The 16,016-nt window shown below is 46.3% G+C and overlaps 1 protein-coding gene across 1 annotated transcript in view; it reads right to left on the bottom strand.

Moving 5' to 3' along the window:
- Window positions 1-5,217: 5,217 nt before the first annotated feature.
- The window catches only part of ITGAE (integrin subunit alpha E), a 54,835-nt gene continuing 44,036 nt past the window's right edge, over window positions 5,218-16,016 (bottom strand). Inside the window, exons 35-36 of the mRNA XM_067566029.1 lie at window positions 10,572-10,676; window positions 5,218-9,679 (exon numbers count right to left, since the gene is read on the bottom strand). Coding sequence (XP_067422130.1) covers window positions 9,623-9,679; window positions 10,572-10,676 — 162 coding nt within the window. The 3' untranslated portion in view covers window positions 5,218-9,622. The remainder of the gene's footprint in view (window positions 9,680-10,571; window positions 10,677-16,016) is intronic.

Here is a 16,016-nt window from a genome sequence, read left to right on the forward strand (position 1 = left end):
TTCTGGTGTCTCCATGCAAAGTGACTGGCAACACACCATAAAAACTGGGATTCCATCTCTCCAAGGGAGCAACCAAACCTGCCTGTGAGGGTGGGGAATGGGAACATATCCAGGTTCCAGGAGACAGCCAGGTATTTTTGGTTTGACTCATCTCCCCAAACCTGCTCCCATTAAACCAAATGACAAAACACTCATTGGCTCCAAGAGAGCAGAATCGATCCTCAACTCTATAGGTGGTTTCCCAGGTTTGTTAATACCCTGGTTTGCTGAAACAATACCTTGACACAACTACCTCTCACCATCACCTGTGCTGACACCCTTTAATTATGGCACAAGATGACCCACCCTAAAGAACAGGCTACCTTGCGGTTCACCAGTTTTCAGGTTACATCATCTCCTCATTCTCCCAGTTGCAGCTCTCCTAGTCTTTGAATCATCTGTATTGCATGCAGCACATTCTACAAGGCCTTTTTATCATCATTAGCTGGAGTACTTGCTACTTCCCCTCCCCCTGCCCAAGGATCCAAGATACCAGAGGAGAAGCAGTGTGAGCAAATGGTGAGGAAATCTTGTGGAGCTGAGCAAGTTCGTAAAACAGGGCTTAATGGATTGAACTGCTGGCACTATGCCAGGAAACAGAAATGAAATAAAAATACACATTAAAAAAAGTCATTTGGGAGACTGGGTGCAGCAGCAGACAGAATGGCTGGCATTTAGTAATGCTGCATTCCGCTGCTTTGACCTCCTAATTCCAGCCAATGAAAAGACCTTGTTAGGGGAAATCTTAAATCAACAGCATGAAAGTTGAAGGCTTTTAATAAAAATGTGCCTTCATATTAAACCAGTCTTCACAGTTCATGCAGCCCATAACTGCTCTGTTGAGACAGCCAACAAAGTGGCCCAACCTAGTAGGGGTGGTTTTAGTCCTGTGTATGCTTCTAGGAACTGGACTGAGCCCATAGGCGTGCGCAGCACATTTCATTAGGATGTGCACGCAGGCAATTTTCATTAGGGGATTTCTCGCAACATCCTAGTCTCCGCTTCCTTAGTAAGCCTCTGAGCCAATCAGTCCCCTTTGACTAATCCTATCTCACACCTGGAGGATCAGAGGTGGAGTATTTACAATGAGCGATTTACATGCTACTGAATCATATCTTGCTGCAAGTGGCTTAAATGTTCTGATTGCTATAGAACTCTACTCTCCCATTAGCTTCACACATGTTCACCACCTCACAGAGGCAGCATGAGCACTGGCTTCCAGAGGTTTAGCATTGCAGAGTCACCTCTTAGCAGTTTAGTGCTCCTGGAAATTATGAACAGGAAGTGCTCTGTAGGTTACTGGGCTGCTCTTTAGATAGCATAGACTCTTCTACTCAAGTCACCTGGTACAGACTGCATTCTACCCAGTGAATGGAGTTTAGGGCATAGCCCATACTAGAGCTCAGACAGGTTGTTCAGGACTCACTCAGGAGTCAAGAACCCTTTTTGCATGGAAAGCTTAGGCCCTGCATCACCCTGTGCAGGAGGTCTGGGTAGCACCCTACTGCCCCCTTGCAAACTCCTTCTGAATACTTAGGGATCTCCAGGATCTGGACAGTAGCATATATTTTCACTATACCAATACTTGGGGTGGGGAAAAGGAGGAGGGACAGATCCAATACAAGCACCTGGAAGTGAGTCCAGCGAGGGTCAGGCAATTAAAGATGCTGAATAAGTCATTGCAAGTCTTTGTTCCTGAATAGCATGTTTAGCAGAGAGAGCAGCCTCTTTCGTGTTGCTCATTTTAGAATGGATTCTCTCTGTATTGACAGAGCTGAGCATATCTGCTGCATTACTAGGCTGACTTACTGCACGGGTACGGTAGGATCTAAGTGAATTGCAAGAATAGCTGATGCAGAAGCGGCTCCCCAGGTACCTGAGGATAAACCAAGTGTTTATTCCCACTAATGTACTGAATAGGGGAAGATGGCTGAATAAGATAGATAGGAGAGTAAGGTATATAGTACGAACCAGTGTGACAACCCTGAAGACCTAAATTGATGGTGTAGAATGGCTCTCCGATAAAGCCTAACACAGCATCTGCCAGGGAAAGACTTCACTGCCATCCACTTATGGGTGATGGGGGCCCTAAATTGAGTCTTGGCTCAGGTGTTTTGCAGGTTGCAAAGCAAGTTCAGCCATGGAATGAGAATTTCATTAACTAGCTAAGTTTGCTCCAAGAGAGTCCAGGGCTAGGTAACACAAGGACATATGGTGAATTTAGTTTAAACCCAAATGGGAATATGGCTAAATCCACTATATTATAATGGTAGGATTGCCTTGTGCATGTGCGTAAGTACTGAGAAGGTAATAAAGAGCAAGGGTCAGCGGCCTTTAACCTTAGCCCAGTTGCCTTTCCTGTTTTAACCCTTCGCTATATGGTCCACGTCTGGTGTCTGGCAAGGAGGGAATTCTACTGAATAACAGTGAGCTCACGCCAAATGAGAATGTAATAATGCCCCAACACTCCCTTTCCTGCGGGATGAGGGGAAATGTAAGGTTTTGGAACCTGTCATGATCACATTCTTGGGGACTCAGTGCTGGTCACTTTTTATTTTATTTTTTTTAAATGTTTATTGTAACTGAAGTAAATAAGAAAAAAATATATAGCAAGGCTTCCGTGGGAAAAAACACAGGATCCTATGAGATACGTGACTGGTTTGGATTGTTACAAGATCTCGGCAGTCCTGGCTAGTCCCTTTAATGCCATCCAATCACTGTGAATGGATTTGGCATCCACTACGGCAGCAACCGCAGGAAATTAAATCATCATATAGGCTCTCACTGACTTGTAAACCAGACATGCCCTTAGATAATGCATTTAATAAAGAAAGCTGCTTGAAAGGAAAACGGGTTGGGCCATTGCTACAGCCATACTCCCTGCTCACAGACAGCTTTAGGGGACAGCAAAAGTGATTGGAGGCATCAGGGAAGTTGCATACAAGGGGACACTGGAAAGGACAAAAGTAGGAGAAGATATAATAAAATAATGAATGGTAGGGAGAAGGCTGGCTTCCCTTTACCCTGTCCCATAACATAAGTATATTGGGGCACATGCTGAAATTAAAAGGCAGCAAGTTCAAAGCCAATAAGAAGAACAACTTTTTAAAAGACTACACAGAATCAACCTGTGGAACTCACTGTGGCAGGATGTCATTGAGGCAAATGGCAAAGAAATATTTTTTAAAATATTAGACACCTAAAAAGAATTACTTCTGTAATTATCCACAAGCACCAAAAAGCCTCATGCTTCAAGGCATAATCTGCTGATCATCAGCTGGGGTTAGGAACCACTTCTCTCACTCTGCATTTCCTCCACAGGATAATTAGCACTGTTAAGTGTGTTGTTGAGCTGTTGCCCCTTTGCTGAGCAAAAGCAGATTGCAGGGTCTCACAAGTTAGTTTACAGCTTGAAGGAGAAATTGGTGACATGTAATCAGGTATTTTGTTTGTACCTTCTTTATTTACAAAATGTATACTAGTCTTATTTCCTTGATAGCAAACCATCAACTCCCCTTTTTCAGAAACTCCAGGAAAAGGAACTGCTGCCCTGTCCCAAGAAGCAGCTGCCTTGGGCCTCTCCATTTCTCTAGGATCTCACTTAAAACTAACTACTGAATATACAGTTTTTTCTCCCTGCCTCCAACTCCTGATGATTTTCCCTGGGAAACCCCTTCAACTTAAAATTCTTCCTCCGGGGCCTTCCAAGATACCTGGTTATCAACCTTCCTTTTCTGCAACTGTTTTGGAATTCAAAGGTGCCTCAGAGCTTTAAGTGCCAAACAAAGGAGGGTACTTTAAACCCCCACAAGTCTCCTTAATGAGTGCTGGGTGCTTCTACATCAACAAACCCTATTGGACAAACCATTAGCACATTTCAGCATAAAATGGAGTTTTGCTCTTTCCCCTTCCTATGAAGCAGTTAGCAATGGCCACTGTTGGGGGCAGAACACCTTACTACAGCAAGGATTAGGTTTGTCTACACAGGGAAATTATTCCAGAATAAGGTACGGTGTGAATTTAAAACACTATAGTTATTCTGGAATAATCCATTTATGTGAACACTTTTATTCCAAAATAAGTGCTCTGTTCCTGAAGGATGCTGTTGCATCTGTAAGGGTAGAGTGCTAGTTAGTATGTGTGTTAGTGATGTGTTGTTCAAAGAAGGAAGAGTTAAGGCTGGGTTCCAAGGGGGGCACTGCACCTTAACTATGTATTTCCTGATTTTCAGAGGTTTAAAGATAGTTGAATTCAACATTTGGGGTCAAACTCTATCCCAGCCCCTCTTGCAGCATACCAGTTTTCAAGACAATCTCCCTACACATGTCCATTTTAGAGCAACTTTGACTATCATCATCAGTTCCTTATTGGAGGAAGAGGGGACTGTATCCAAGGAACCCCTTGAGCAAATGAGCCCTTTGCACCACTAACTCATTTTCTATTCCTAGCATGTCCTTCTATAAATAACCTTCTTTCACTTGGTGAGCAGCCAAGAGACATCAGTTGTTTGGTTTTTTTTTTCACTCCAGACTTACCAAGTATGATCTTACTGTAAATATCCCTCTGAGGCTTTGGCACTGCACAGCAGCAGAGTCTTCCGTGTGAAATGAAGAGTATCCATGTGTAATGAGGTGCTGAGTGATTTGAGGAAAGCTGGAAACGAGGAGAGCCTGCTGGAAGAACTGGTGGCTTCTTTCAGTCTCTTCACAGTCAAATATTCATCAATGCCTGTCCAAATTGAACTTCCAAACACCATGAGGTTTCCCTATTGCTAAAGAGAAAGCAGAGAACAGATTCCCCTCGACCAAAATAAGTCAATCTGATTGTCTGCTAAAAAAATAATTAAGAAATCTCAAAACAAGGTAGCCCTTTCTGATTTCCCCCACTCCAGGTACGAGTGTGGTTGGTGCCTCTCCTACAGTCTTCATTCCAGTAACCCTGAGGCATCGCAGGTTGCCACTTCACAGCACATTCTGCTCTGCACAAGCCCAGCACAGAGCCAAGGCTGGCACCTGCCAAACACAGTCTCTGCCTTCCACCAAAGGTAGCAGTTCAGTTTTGAGTTTAGCAGAGTTATAGCCAAGTCTCTCCAAAGAGCTTCCCCTGGCAGAGGGTGGTGCCGTAAGTCTATCAAGTCACCCAGTGTGAGCCAGCAGTAACGTCATGCACAAACAGAGCTCTCTTGCAGGTTTTTATTGTGAGGAAGCCACCATTAAACAGATTTTAAAAAACAAACAACAGGAAGTTTTATACAAAGAGGGAAATAAGGCCACTCAGGCTAAACAAAAACCCAGACTTTCCAAGCTCAGCTACAGAACCACTTTTGCTAAAAAACCTAAGTTAGCTGGTTCTCCCTCTCACTTAAACAATTTTTTCCTGGCTAAGTCCTCACTTAGGAAGCCTCATTAACTCAACCCTTTGCACCTGCTCCAGTGTGGACAGCAGGCTAGATTAGCCATTAACTCCCTCTCCACTGGAGCCTATATGAACAGTTTGTGGTGATGGTCACAGAAATGCAGTTAAGCAGAGTGGCTAAGTTAATAAATCTTGAGACTTGCGAACAAATAGGCTCATCTCCACTGTAGGCTCCCACAGCATCTCCTCTCTTCTCAGTGATCAGGTCCCTTCTCAAGGGCATGACACCTGCAAGCCTCACAAATAAGTCTACCAAAATCAATATTCACTACAATATCCACTGCTCCCTGCACCTGATTCTAGCCTCCCACTGGTATAACTCTATCGTAGTTATCCTAGATTTACTCCAGTGTAAGTGGGGTCATGTTCAGGCCCTGTGTTTGTTTGATCTTCTCTTGTTCTGGTTGGTTTCTCTTTTGCTGCTAGTGACCAAACCTACAATGTGCTGAGCACTCTCAGCTTCCACCCACAGAGGTAGTTTGTATGGAATAAGCTAACATGGTTTGGTGGCAGTGCAACATGCCACAGATCTGGATTTGGGACCAACCTTCTGTCTCTAGTCTATTCAAGTCTTTGAAAGTAACAGACACTGTACAAAAGTGCCTCCTGTGGGCTGACTAGCAGAGCATTCTAGGCAACTAAAGGGGGAGCAACAGATTAGTTCCACATCCCCATGGAATCAGCAAAAGATAGAACTCTTTCCCATCCACTGTAATACCCTCCCTGGAGAGCTATCTGCAATCTTCCAGGTTCATGTTTTTCAGTGGTGCGTACACCTATTAGACTGTAATTAGTGTCAATGCCATTATCCTCCCCACAAAATGTCAAGGTTAATCATCTGGTGAGATCTCTCATTGGTGGATGAAGCCATCTCCCTCTTTTGTTACAATCTGTTTGAGTGATTGCTAGAATGTGGATGTGTCCAGCTGAGTCACATATAATAACGCTCTCTAAGAGACCCTATTGTTGGATGGATGTGATCCCTGCCTGTGAACCAGAACGAATAATCCTCTGCCAATCAATTTCAAATGGCAGGATTCTGGTTATCACTGAGATAAGTTGCTGGAAATACTGATGCAGTAAATAATGTTGCTTTTATTAATATTAATTTATTTAGTGCCATAGAGCACCCAGCACTATAAAGCTGTAAGTCCATGCCAAACAGATAACAGGTGCCTGCCCCAAAGATCTGACAATCTAATGGCCTGATCCTGTGAGGTGCTGAGTATCCTCAACTCCCTTTGACATCAATCAGAAATCAGCTGACTGAGAATTATTCTTTTCTATTTCATAGGCAGTGTTCACATCCTTCAAATGACAGCATCTCTCAGGAGTTTTATTATAGGTAACTCAGCAGGACCAGACACATGCATCGTACAGCAATAATCTATAAATACTACATGTGCGATGTGTTTTCTGAATACTGCAAAATTGTGTACTGTATTCATAGATTGTGATAACTCACTATCAGATTTGTTAAGAAATGTTCCCAGAAAAGGGGGGTCGTTGCTGATAATCACATCTCTGGACACACATTTGAAGAACAGTGCTGTGATGCATTGGCTAGATCCCCTGGTGGCCTTGTTAAACAGGTTTCTCCAGCAATGTCTTCGTCCTGTGAGGAAGGGGGAGAGAGGGAGCAAAAGACTCACTAGGCTTTAAAGACACAAAGATTCTCAAGAACTCAGTTGATTAAGAGGGAAAAAATGCTCCCAGTCCAGGAGAGGTTGGAGATGGCTAGGAAGAGAGACCTACCAGAGTCCCTATGTAGAAGATGGAATGACTCTTGGTAAAACAGATGTGTGCACAGGCCTTTTGTCGTTTTAATTCTTTTCTCCTATTATGCTGTGTCCCTACTGTTAAAATTAAAAGTATTTTGCTATAGAAGGCTGGGTCACTGTATTCACCACTGGTCATAACCTCTAAAGGGAAGAACTGCAGTTACTGTGTCCAGCTGGGTATGCTGAGTATGCATGGATGGTACACAGCAGAGCTGTAATTAGTACCCTGATCTAAGAGTGGGAGACTCATGGGAGGAATCCCAGGAAGGTAAAGGCATGAGCTTGAGACCTCCAGGAGGAGGCAGTTGGACAGAAAGGAACAGGGGGTGAGAGGTATAGCAAGCCCTGAACTGTGACATACAGCTAGCGCCCAAACACATGGAAACCAAAGAGAAACAGTTTGTCTCTTTTTTCTGATCTGATGTTTAATGGGGATTTTAAGAGGTGGTCTGTCACTCATTACCAAGCATCCAGGAGTGAGCTTCTTGGATTGCCAATTCTGGCCCTAATCAAAGGCCTGGCAGGTTTCTGAAGCTCCTCTATGTCCTGGGACCACAGCAGCAAAACTCCTGCTTAAACTCTATCTTGGAGGGAACAGATGTGCTATCTACTCAATAACCATTAGCATTGCTGTTTTCTGAGTTGCCCATTAGGAGGTGCTTTTGCAGAGGATCTTGTTACCTTCACAGACTTGCGTAGACTAGGGACACCCAATATTGCACTTAAACTTAACTTCCTGTCATGCTGCACTACCACCAGATCAGCAGCCTGGCCTCTGTTATAACTTTTAAAAGACTCGTTAACTTCTGCCATCTGACCAAAGGCTACACCAAGACATTAAAGACCACTCCAGTGCAGCCACAAGGCAGATGTTAGTTTCCCATGAAACAGTGCATATTGATTGCTACACAGAGACATTAAAAAAAAAAACCAGCACAGGCCACACAGAAGCTGTGAGCTACCCCTGGAATGGTGTGTATTGGCTAAGCCAAGCGCAGGTGGGTGGTGGGCCAATCCACTTTCCTCCTGTTGAAATGAACATCTAAGTTAATTTTGTCAGTTACAAGCAAACACACATTCAAGTTTCAGTGGTTTTAGGTTAAGCAAATATCACAGAAATAGAACAGCAAAATACACAGTTAGGGTCAGCTACAGCCGAATGTGGAAATACTTAAAGATATTTTTGCTTTAAAAAAAAACAAGTTTGAGGTTAGCAGTCATTTCAGTACTCAGAAAAGACAACCTCTGAAGGTACTCCCTAGAGCCATGCACAGGACAGGCAGTTGTTATGCAAACTTCTCACACACTGCTCTGCAAATGCAATTACCGCTGACCTGCAATACCCCTGCTATTCCAGTCTTGGGGCTTCACATTGCTATCCAATAATCCTGACCTGCAACAACCCAGCTCTGTTTAACTCCAGAACTGCCAGTGCCTCAAGGCCTGGAACACTGCTATCATTCCAGTTTTGGTCCTCTTCTGAGCAGGCATTGCCAATCATGCCAAGATAGTGCAGTGATTTTTGACGAGGAAAAAGTCCATCAGGACCTAATATGAGACCTATCAAACTAATTTTTACTTGTGACCTAATCAGAATTTGAAAATAATTAATCCAGAACTCAAAGGCATGAATCTTATTATTAACCCTTTGTTAATGGGAGTCTCATGAGAGTCTGGAGATCCCAATGGATAACACAAAGGCATTTTGAATTACTAAGCACTACAAGAACCTGCTTTGCTCTGGGTGTGGGAAGGAGAGACTTTCTCCTACAACCATTCTGCTTGTTTGCATGGTCACCTCTGTACACATTTACGATTCCAATCAGCAAGAATCCATCCATCCCACTAACTGAATAACGGCTGAGAGCAAGGATCCTGCCCTGTTGCGTTAAATCAAACAAGTATAAGTGTGCATGCATCTGAAGTGCTTTGCTTTCCAGCTTCACTCACAATGGCCAGAGTGGAGCCTCCATTCAACAATTTCTATTTTCAAACTAGTTTGACGTTGCAAGCTATTAAAACCAACTCAGCATCAAAACAGCAAAGAATGCAACAACAATGCATAAAATCTACATGATCCAAACTAATTTTTCTCCAGCACATTTACATTTAGGCAAAATTAGAAATGAGGAGTCTGTAGTTTATTCACCTAGGAAAGTCCAATTTTGACAGGTTGTCAGCAAATCCAAGCTAGCTGCAAGCAGGTGGCTGGGCTGTGCAAGAGTGCAAAGTCCCTAAATTAAACCAGGAGCAAACTGTGGCATTCTCAAGATTCAGGTCTCTCAAGATCCATCCCAGCTCACAGAAACCGAATTGCTTTGCTTCTGGCTGGTCTTTGATATTGGAGCTCTCAGGATTCTTGTGTCCTGCTCTAGTCAGCCTGGTCTTCAGGAATCAAGTTGTTCCTCCATCATATTTTTATAGTTTCTTTTGAAAAAGCCACACTAAAAGACATCAAGAAGAACATTGAAAACATTTATTGGGTCTCTCTGTATTTGTGTATATATATTATAGAAATGAGTTAAATTCTGAGTTCCCCTTATTCAGTTAAAGTCACAATAAGTCAGTGGAATTTTAAGGACTGAGTAATAGCTGAGTAAAAACCTCAGAATTTGGGGCAAATTATAATTTCTTAGTTCTATAGCACTTTACATCCTTAAACTCTTCAAAAAGTATAGGCACATAGATATGGAATCACTCCCTGCCATGATTCCCTCACATCAAAGAAGGGGAATGGCACTTGCAGAGAGCAAGTGCTAGTTCCATCCGACCGTCACGGGCGGAAAGAAGAGACTGAGGGGGCGTAGGGCCAACAGTGCCTCATGTGCTGCAGCATGCACAGGCCACTCCAGGGGGCACCAGAGCCGGCCCTATGGGGTCTGCTAAGGGGAAAAAAGTTCCGGGAACCGTGCAGTGTGGCGTGCACACACCTATATTGGAATGGACATGAGCAATCACTCGAAGATAGAACAAATACTGTCTCCAGATGAAACTGTGGAGGAAATTTTAAAAGGCTGTTTGCATTTGATTAGAGTTGGAATCTGGCCAGGACAGAAAGGCCTTGTAAAAGACCTTAGGATTCTTCAGAATTTGTTTGTTTTTTAGAACAAGTTCTTTCATAACTCAGGAAAACCTTAAAAATGTATTAATTCACTTGCTGAAAAAACTGCAAGAGAGAACCCCAAGAGTCCTGCATTCTCTCCCTCAGTAAAACACATTAGAATATCCATAGCTGAATGTGAACGCTCACTGAGGGCAGTATGGTCGGCTGCATTGCTGGGATCTTAATCAACAAGAATGTCATATGCTTGTAATCATGTCAACAAATATATTTACCTTATAAAGGATGAAAATAATTAAGATCAACAGCAGAAATCCACCAACAGAGCTTCCAATGATAATAGGCAAGGTATATTGTGCTTTCAACAAGATGACAGTGATCTAGAATAGAATCAAGGATGATTTAAGCAAGCGCTCCAGTGTAATTGCTTTGTTTTATGTAGGAGAGTGAGTTCACAGATTATATCATCAGAAGAGACACTTTTCATTTGGCCATCTTAAGATCATAATGTTTGTTTGTGCCCTGATTACCAAGCAATCCAGCTCACTCTGTATCAGTGACCTGTCCTCTTCATTTACCACTCCCTCAATCTTTGTGTCACCTGCAAACTTACTCAGTTTTAGGTTTATCATTTTATGGTTTCTTCAAAGTCATTGATAAAAAAGTTAAATAGTATAGGGCCAAGAACCAGTCCTTGTGTGCCCTCACTAGAATAACATCTGGTTGATGATGATTCCCATTTCCAATCTGAGTCCTGTCAATTAGCTAGTTTTAATCCATTTAATGTGTGCAATGCTAATTTTGTATCATTCTACTTTTAGTTAAACTCACTCAGGTTCCTTAACAAGTCTCTGGATGCAGTGATTATATCAGTGTTCCCTAATGACAACCCATTATAATATAGGCTTTGTCTTCACTAGGAAAAAAAAAGGTGTACTTTAAAACATGTTAACTAACACATACTGAAATCCTAGTGAAGATAAAGCAGTTGTAGTTGTAATATGTTAGGTGGAGCTTAGCAAAGAGCCTAGATAACATGCTAAAAATTAATCTTTTATTCTTTTTTCCAAATACAGATATGGCCATATTTGGTGGGAGAAGTAAATACTGTGACAGGGCCAGACCTGAAGGCTATAGGAGGGTGCTATTATTTGAGTGCCAGGGGGAGTGGGCGGGCACAAGCCCACCCACTGCTAAAGACCCCTCCCCCAGCCTAAGCGGAGGAGCCACCAGACCCAGGGTACAACTAATGGCTGGGGACAACAAATGAGAAAACAGGAAGGGGCGTGGGGAGTCACAGGTTTAAACGAAGGGAACCGGAAGTGGACACTGAGCAGAGGTCCTATTTGTAACCTGGGAAGTGGGTGGGCTCAAGCCCACCCATGGCGAAAGGCCTCTCCCCCAGCCTAAGGGGAGGAGTCACTGGACCCGGGAGACAACTAACGTCAGGGGACAACTAATGAAAAAAGCAGGGAGGGGCGTGGGGGTCACAGGGTCAAAAAGAGGAAACCGGAGGGGGACACCGAGCAGAGAACCCCGGACAGCGCCCACTGCTCCCAGAAGGTGTCAAGGGAGCCGGCGGATGCTGCCCAGAGGAACTCTGCCCGGATTCGTGAACACATGAGGGAACGGAAGTAGGCCCCACAGTCGCAGAGCACCCCCCCCGGCCAACCTCCTCTCCCTGGTCTTGTAGATGGCCAGTTTGGCCAGGCCTAGGAGGAGGTTGACCAGGAGGTCCCGCGACTTTGTGGGGCCATGGATAGGGTGTGCATAAAGGAACAGGTGCAGGGAGAAGTGCAGCCAGAACCTCAGCAAGAGGTTCTGGAGGAGCCGGAACAGGGGCTGCAGCCTGGCGCACTCAAGGTAGATGTACTCACGCTGCAGTAGGGACAGGTGTCGGGACGAGGGGTGAACCGCGCCAAGTACACGCCCATGCTCACGGCTTCATGAAGGAGCTGCCAACTGATATCCCCAGTGGGCCACGGGGTCAAGGTGGAGTACAGACTGGCCCACCGGGGGTCCTCGCCCTCTGCAGGTGGTAACAGGTCCCACCACTTGGTGTCAGGGCGGGACACGAGGGCGAGGAAATGAAGGGTGTGGAGCACAAGCGTGTAAAGATGGTCCCTCGGTGCGGTTCGAAAAAGAACCGGCTGCAACTCGTGCAGCTGGCTTGGGGCATAGGGGGAAGGAGGCCAGGGGGGCTCACGGGGCCGGGGCCCGATGGAGAGCACTGGAGGGCTGGGACTGAAGGGGGGGTGGGGACCACCCTCTCGCAAGACCTGCTCGAGGTAGACCCGAGCAGCAGGGAGCAAGGCTGCCTTCACCTCCTGGAGTACGCGCCAAGGGGTTACACTGAGCAGAGGTCCTATTTGAAAACCCGGGAAAGTGGGCGGGCGCAAGCCCGCCCACTGCTAAAGGCCCCTCCCCCAGCCTAAGGGGAGGAGTCACTGGACCCGGGAGACAACTGACAGCGGGGGGCAACTAATGAAAAACAGGGAGGGACGTGGGGGGTCACAGGGCCAAAAAGAGGGAACCGGAGGGGGGCACCGAGCAGAGAACCCCGGACAGCGCCCACTGTTCCCGGAAAGCGTCCAGGGAGCCAGCGGACGCTGCCCAGAGGAACTCCGCCCGGATCCGTGAGCGGACGAGGGAACGGAAGTAGGCCCCACAGTCGCCAAGCGCCCCCCCGGCCAACCTCCCTCCCTGGTCTTATAGATGGCCAGTTTGGCCAGGGCGAGGAGGAGGTTGACCAGGAGGTCCCGCGACCTTGTGGGGCCACGGATAGGGAGTGCATAAAGGAACAGGTGCGGGGAAAAGTGCAGCCAGAACCTCAGGAGGAGGTTCTGGAGGAGCCGGAACAGGGGCTGCAGCCTGGCGCACTCGAGGTAGACGTGCGCCAGGGTCTCCCTCACGCCGCAGTAGGGACAGGCGTCGGGAACAGGGGTAAACCGCGCCAGGTACACGCCCGTGCTCACGGCCCCGTGAAGGAGCCGCCAACTGATGTCCCCGGTGGGCCGCGGAGTCAAGGTGGAATAAAGACTGGCCCACCGGGGGTCCTCGCCCTCCGCAGATGGTAGCAGGTCCCGCCACTTGGTGTCAGGGCGGGACACGAGGGCGAGGAAGTGAATGGTGTGGAGCACGAGCGTGTACAGATGGTCCCTGGGCGCGGTTTGAAAAAGAACCGGCTGCAACTCGTGCAGCCGGCTGGGGCGTAGGGGGAGGGGGCCAGGGGGGGTCACGGGGCCGGGGCCCGATGGAAAGCACTGGAGGGCTGGGACTGAAGGGGGGGTGGGGACCACCCTCTCGCAAGACCTGCTCGAGGTAGACCCGAGCAGCAAGGAGCAAGGCTGCCTTCACCTCCTGGAGTACGCGCCGGGGGGTGACACTGAGCAGAGGTGGAAGGCATATATATCAGTCCCAGGCTTAACAAATCCCTGTTCCCTGGGTAATACAGCCAGGGTTACTCCAGGTCAATTGGGTCACCTGGAGCCAATTATGGACCTTGCCACAGCAGGTAAAAGCCTCTGTTTCAGGCAGACAAGGGAAGCTGAGAGGGAGTTGGGTGAAGGAGTACAGCAAAGCTGCTACAAGGCTTGGAGCTAGTGTTGTTGCTGCCACAGCACCAAGTCATGGGAGTTAGGGAGAAGCCTGTTCAGGCAAGGCCGGGGGATGCCAGGACCCAAAGGCCTGAAGGAGAACCAGCACCACTCAAACAACTGGACAGAGACTCAAGTGAAGAAGGGGGAAAACCTGCCTACCCAATTCCAGGAAGTGGACCGCAAGCAGGGGGGGCCACAGACAAGCAACCCAGGGAAAGTAGGAGCTCATGAACTAAGCCGTTTGAGGCTACTCCTCGTAGGGTCCCTGGGTCGGGGCCCAGGGTAGAGGGCAGGACCGGGACCCCTCCCCCCTACTCCCACCCAGCCACACCACTGGCGTAGCTGAAGGGAGCGCAGACCCACGGGGCCGAATAGGCCTCCCTCGCCACAATACCCAAAACTCCGCTTGCTGGTGTAGAGATTAACAGCTTTCGCCAGCAATCAAGCAGAGAGCATAAGACAATGGTAAACAGATGTAATCCATGGCATGACTTTTTGGGGGTGTCTGAAAAATATTGTATAACTGCCTGAAGAACCTTAACCACGAGATGTTCCAGATACCTGAACAACATCTTACCCACAATTTGTTACTTTGTTACACGTGTTTTTGTGGTTGACTTCTGAGAACAGTTCTATGTCAAGGCAGCAGATGCAAGGATGTGGTCAGGGTGTGCTGTCTCCTTCCTACCCCCTCCTTTCCCAACAACCTGCTTGCAAAATTTACTGCAACGGCAAGTGTTAGTGAAAAGATAGCATATAAGATTGTGGAATAAGAGCCGTCTGAAGTCTGACCTCACGCTGTACTAAAGGAAGGTACAGAGCAGAAGACCCCCTCCGGAGCAGAACCTTGACTGGCCATCAAGATCCTCCTGGAATTTGTAACACCGGTTGGTGAGCTATCGCTTTACTGTTGTATTAATTTATCATTTATCTAATCCATGTTTAGCGATTGTACAACAATAGGTTAATAAAGTATAGTCTCTAAATCGAACGGATGTGCTGTGCTTTCATGAAACCTATTAACTCCTTTCTGAACCTTCTACACCCTTGTCTGTGAGCTCTCGGGGGAAGAAGAACTGACAGTTGTCCTCAGGGAGCCCTCCAGATTGGGAAACTGAGGATGGTTTTTCTTCAGGGAGCCTCCAGCATTGAGGAAACTGGGGAAAACCACCTGGGCCTTTATTCAGTGAGTCCTCTGTGGAGGTAATCTGATGGGTCATTCAATGAGCTGGGGGAGATTTGAATTGCAGGCGGTGAGCTCTAAGGGGAGGGAATTCAACCTGCTGACCCAAAGGCCAGGGTAACACGGGGATGCTGGCAAGAAAAGAGATTCTACCAAACTGAACTCACGAGTAAGGTTTCCACCAATGGGAGGAAAAGGCTCAAGCATTTGCTAACTAAAAAAAATGTTGAAAAATAGAGATGACATAGTCGAGTGATACAGGTTACTTTGTCTATTGAAATGATGCGCCAATACCACCGTATCTGCCCCTGGTCTGTCTTCACATTAGGTAACAGAGCGTGAGCAGAGCTGTATTTCTGATAGTCACACTCACATGCACTTCTCAGTGTTGTCCCTGGCTCTCAGCTGGGAAGAACATATTATTATTTCCTCAGACCATAGTGTCAACAAGGGGTTCAGTCATTCACATAACATATTTTACTGAGACTTTCCTAGGAGAAACTAGATAGGCCAGACCCAAGTGTTACAAAATGCTAATAACTTACATGTGATGCCGCCTAGTGCATCTCTCAAGGCACTACAGTTATTCACTGCTAAACTGTGTCTCTCTCATTAACAGCCTCTACTGAAACACTGAGATCAATTCTCTTCTCTTGTACACTGATGTAAGTCCATTGACTTCCCTGGGGTTTCTCCATTGATGTATATGAGAAATGGGCCCATTAAATAGAACTGTAGCAAGTGGCTAATTTCCCACCTGACATTTATAAAAATGGTGGAATTTAGATTCAGATGATTAAGATGGAACATGAATGCTAGTCATCTAAGGTGAAACAGCTGCTCATCTCAGGTGGGTGTATTTCCCTCCTCCTCCCCAATCAGGTTTTCAGGAGGTGCCTAAGTGTACCTACTATCATTTAAACTTCTTTGAAGCTGTC

The sequence above is a fragment of the Emydura macquarii genome, unplaced genomic scaffold (assembly GCF_026122565.2).
Source record: "Emydura macquarii macquarii isolate MOO-44397 ecotype Brisbane River unplaced genomic scaffold, CSIRO-AGI_Emac_v2 contig_2699, whole genome shotgun sequence".
In the NCBI taxonomy this organism is placed as follows: Eukaryota; Metazoa; Chordata; order Testudines; family Chelidae; genus Emydura; species Emydura macquarii.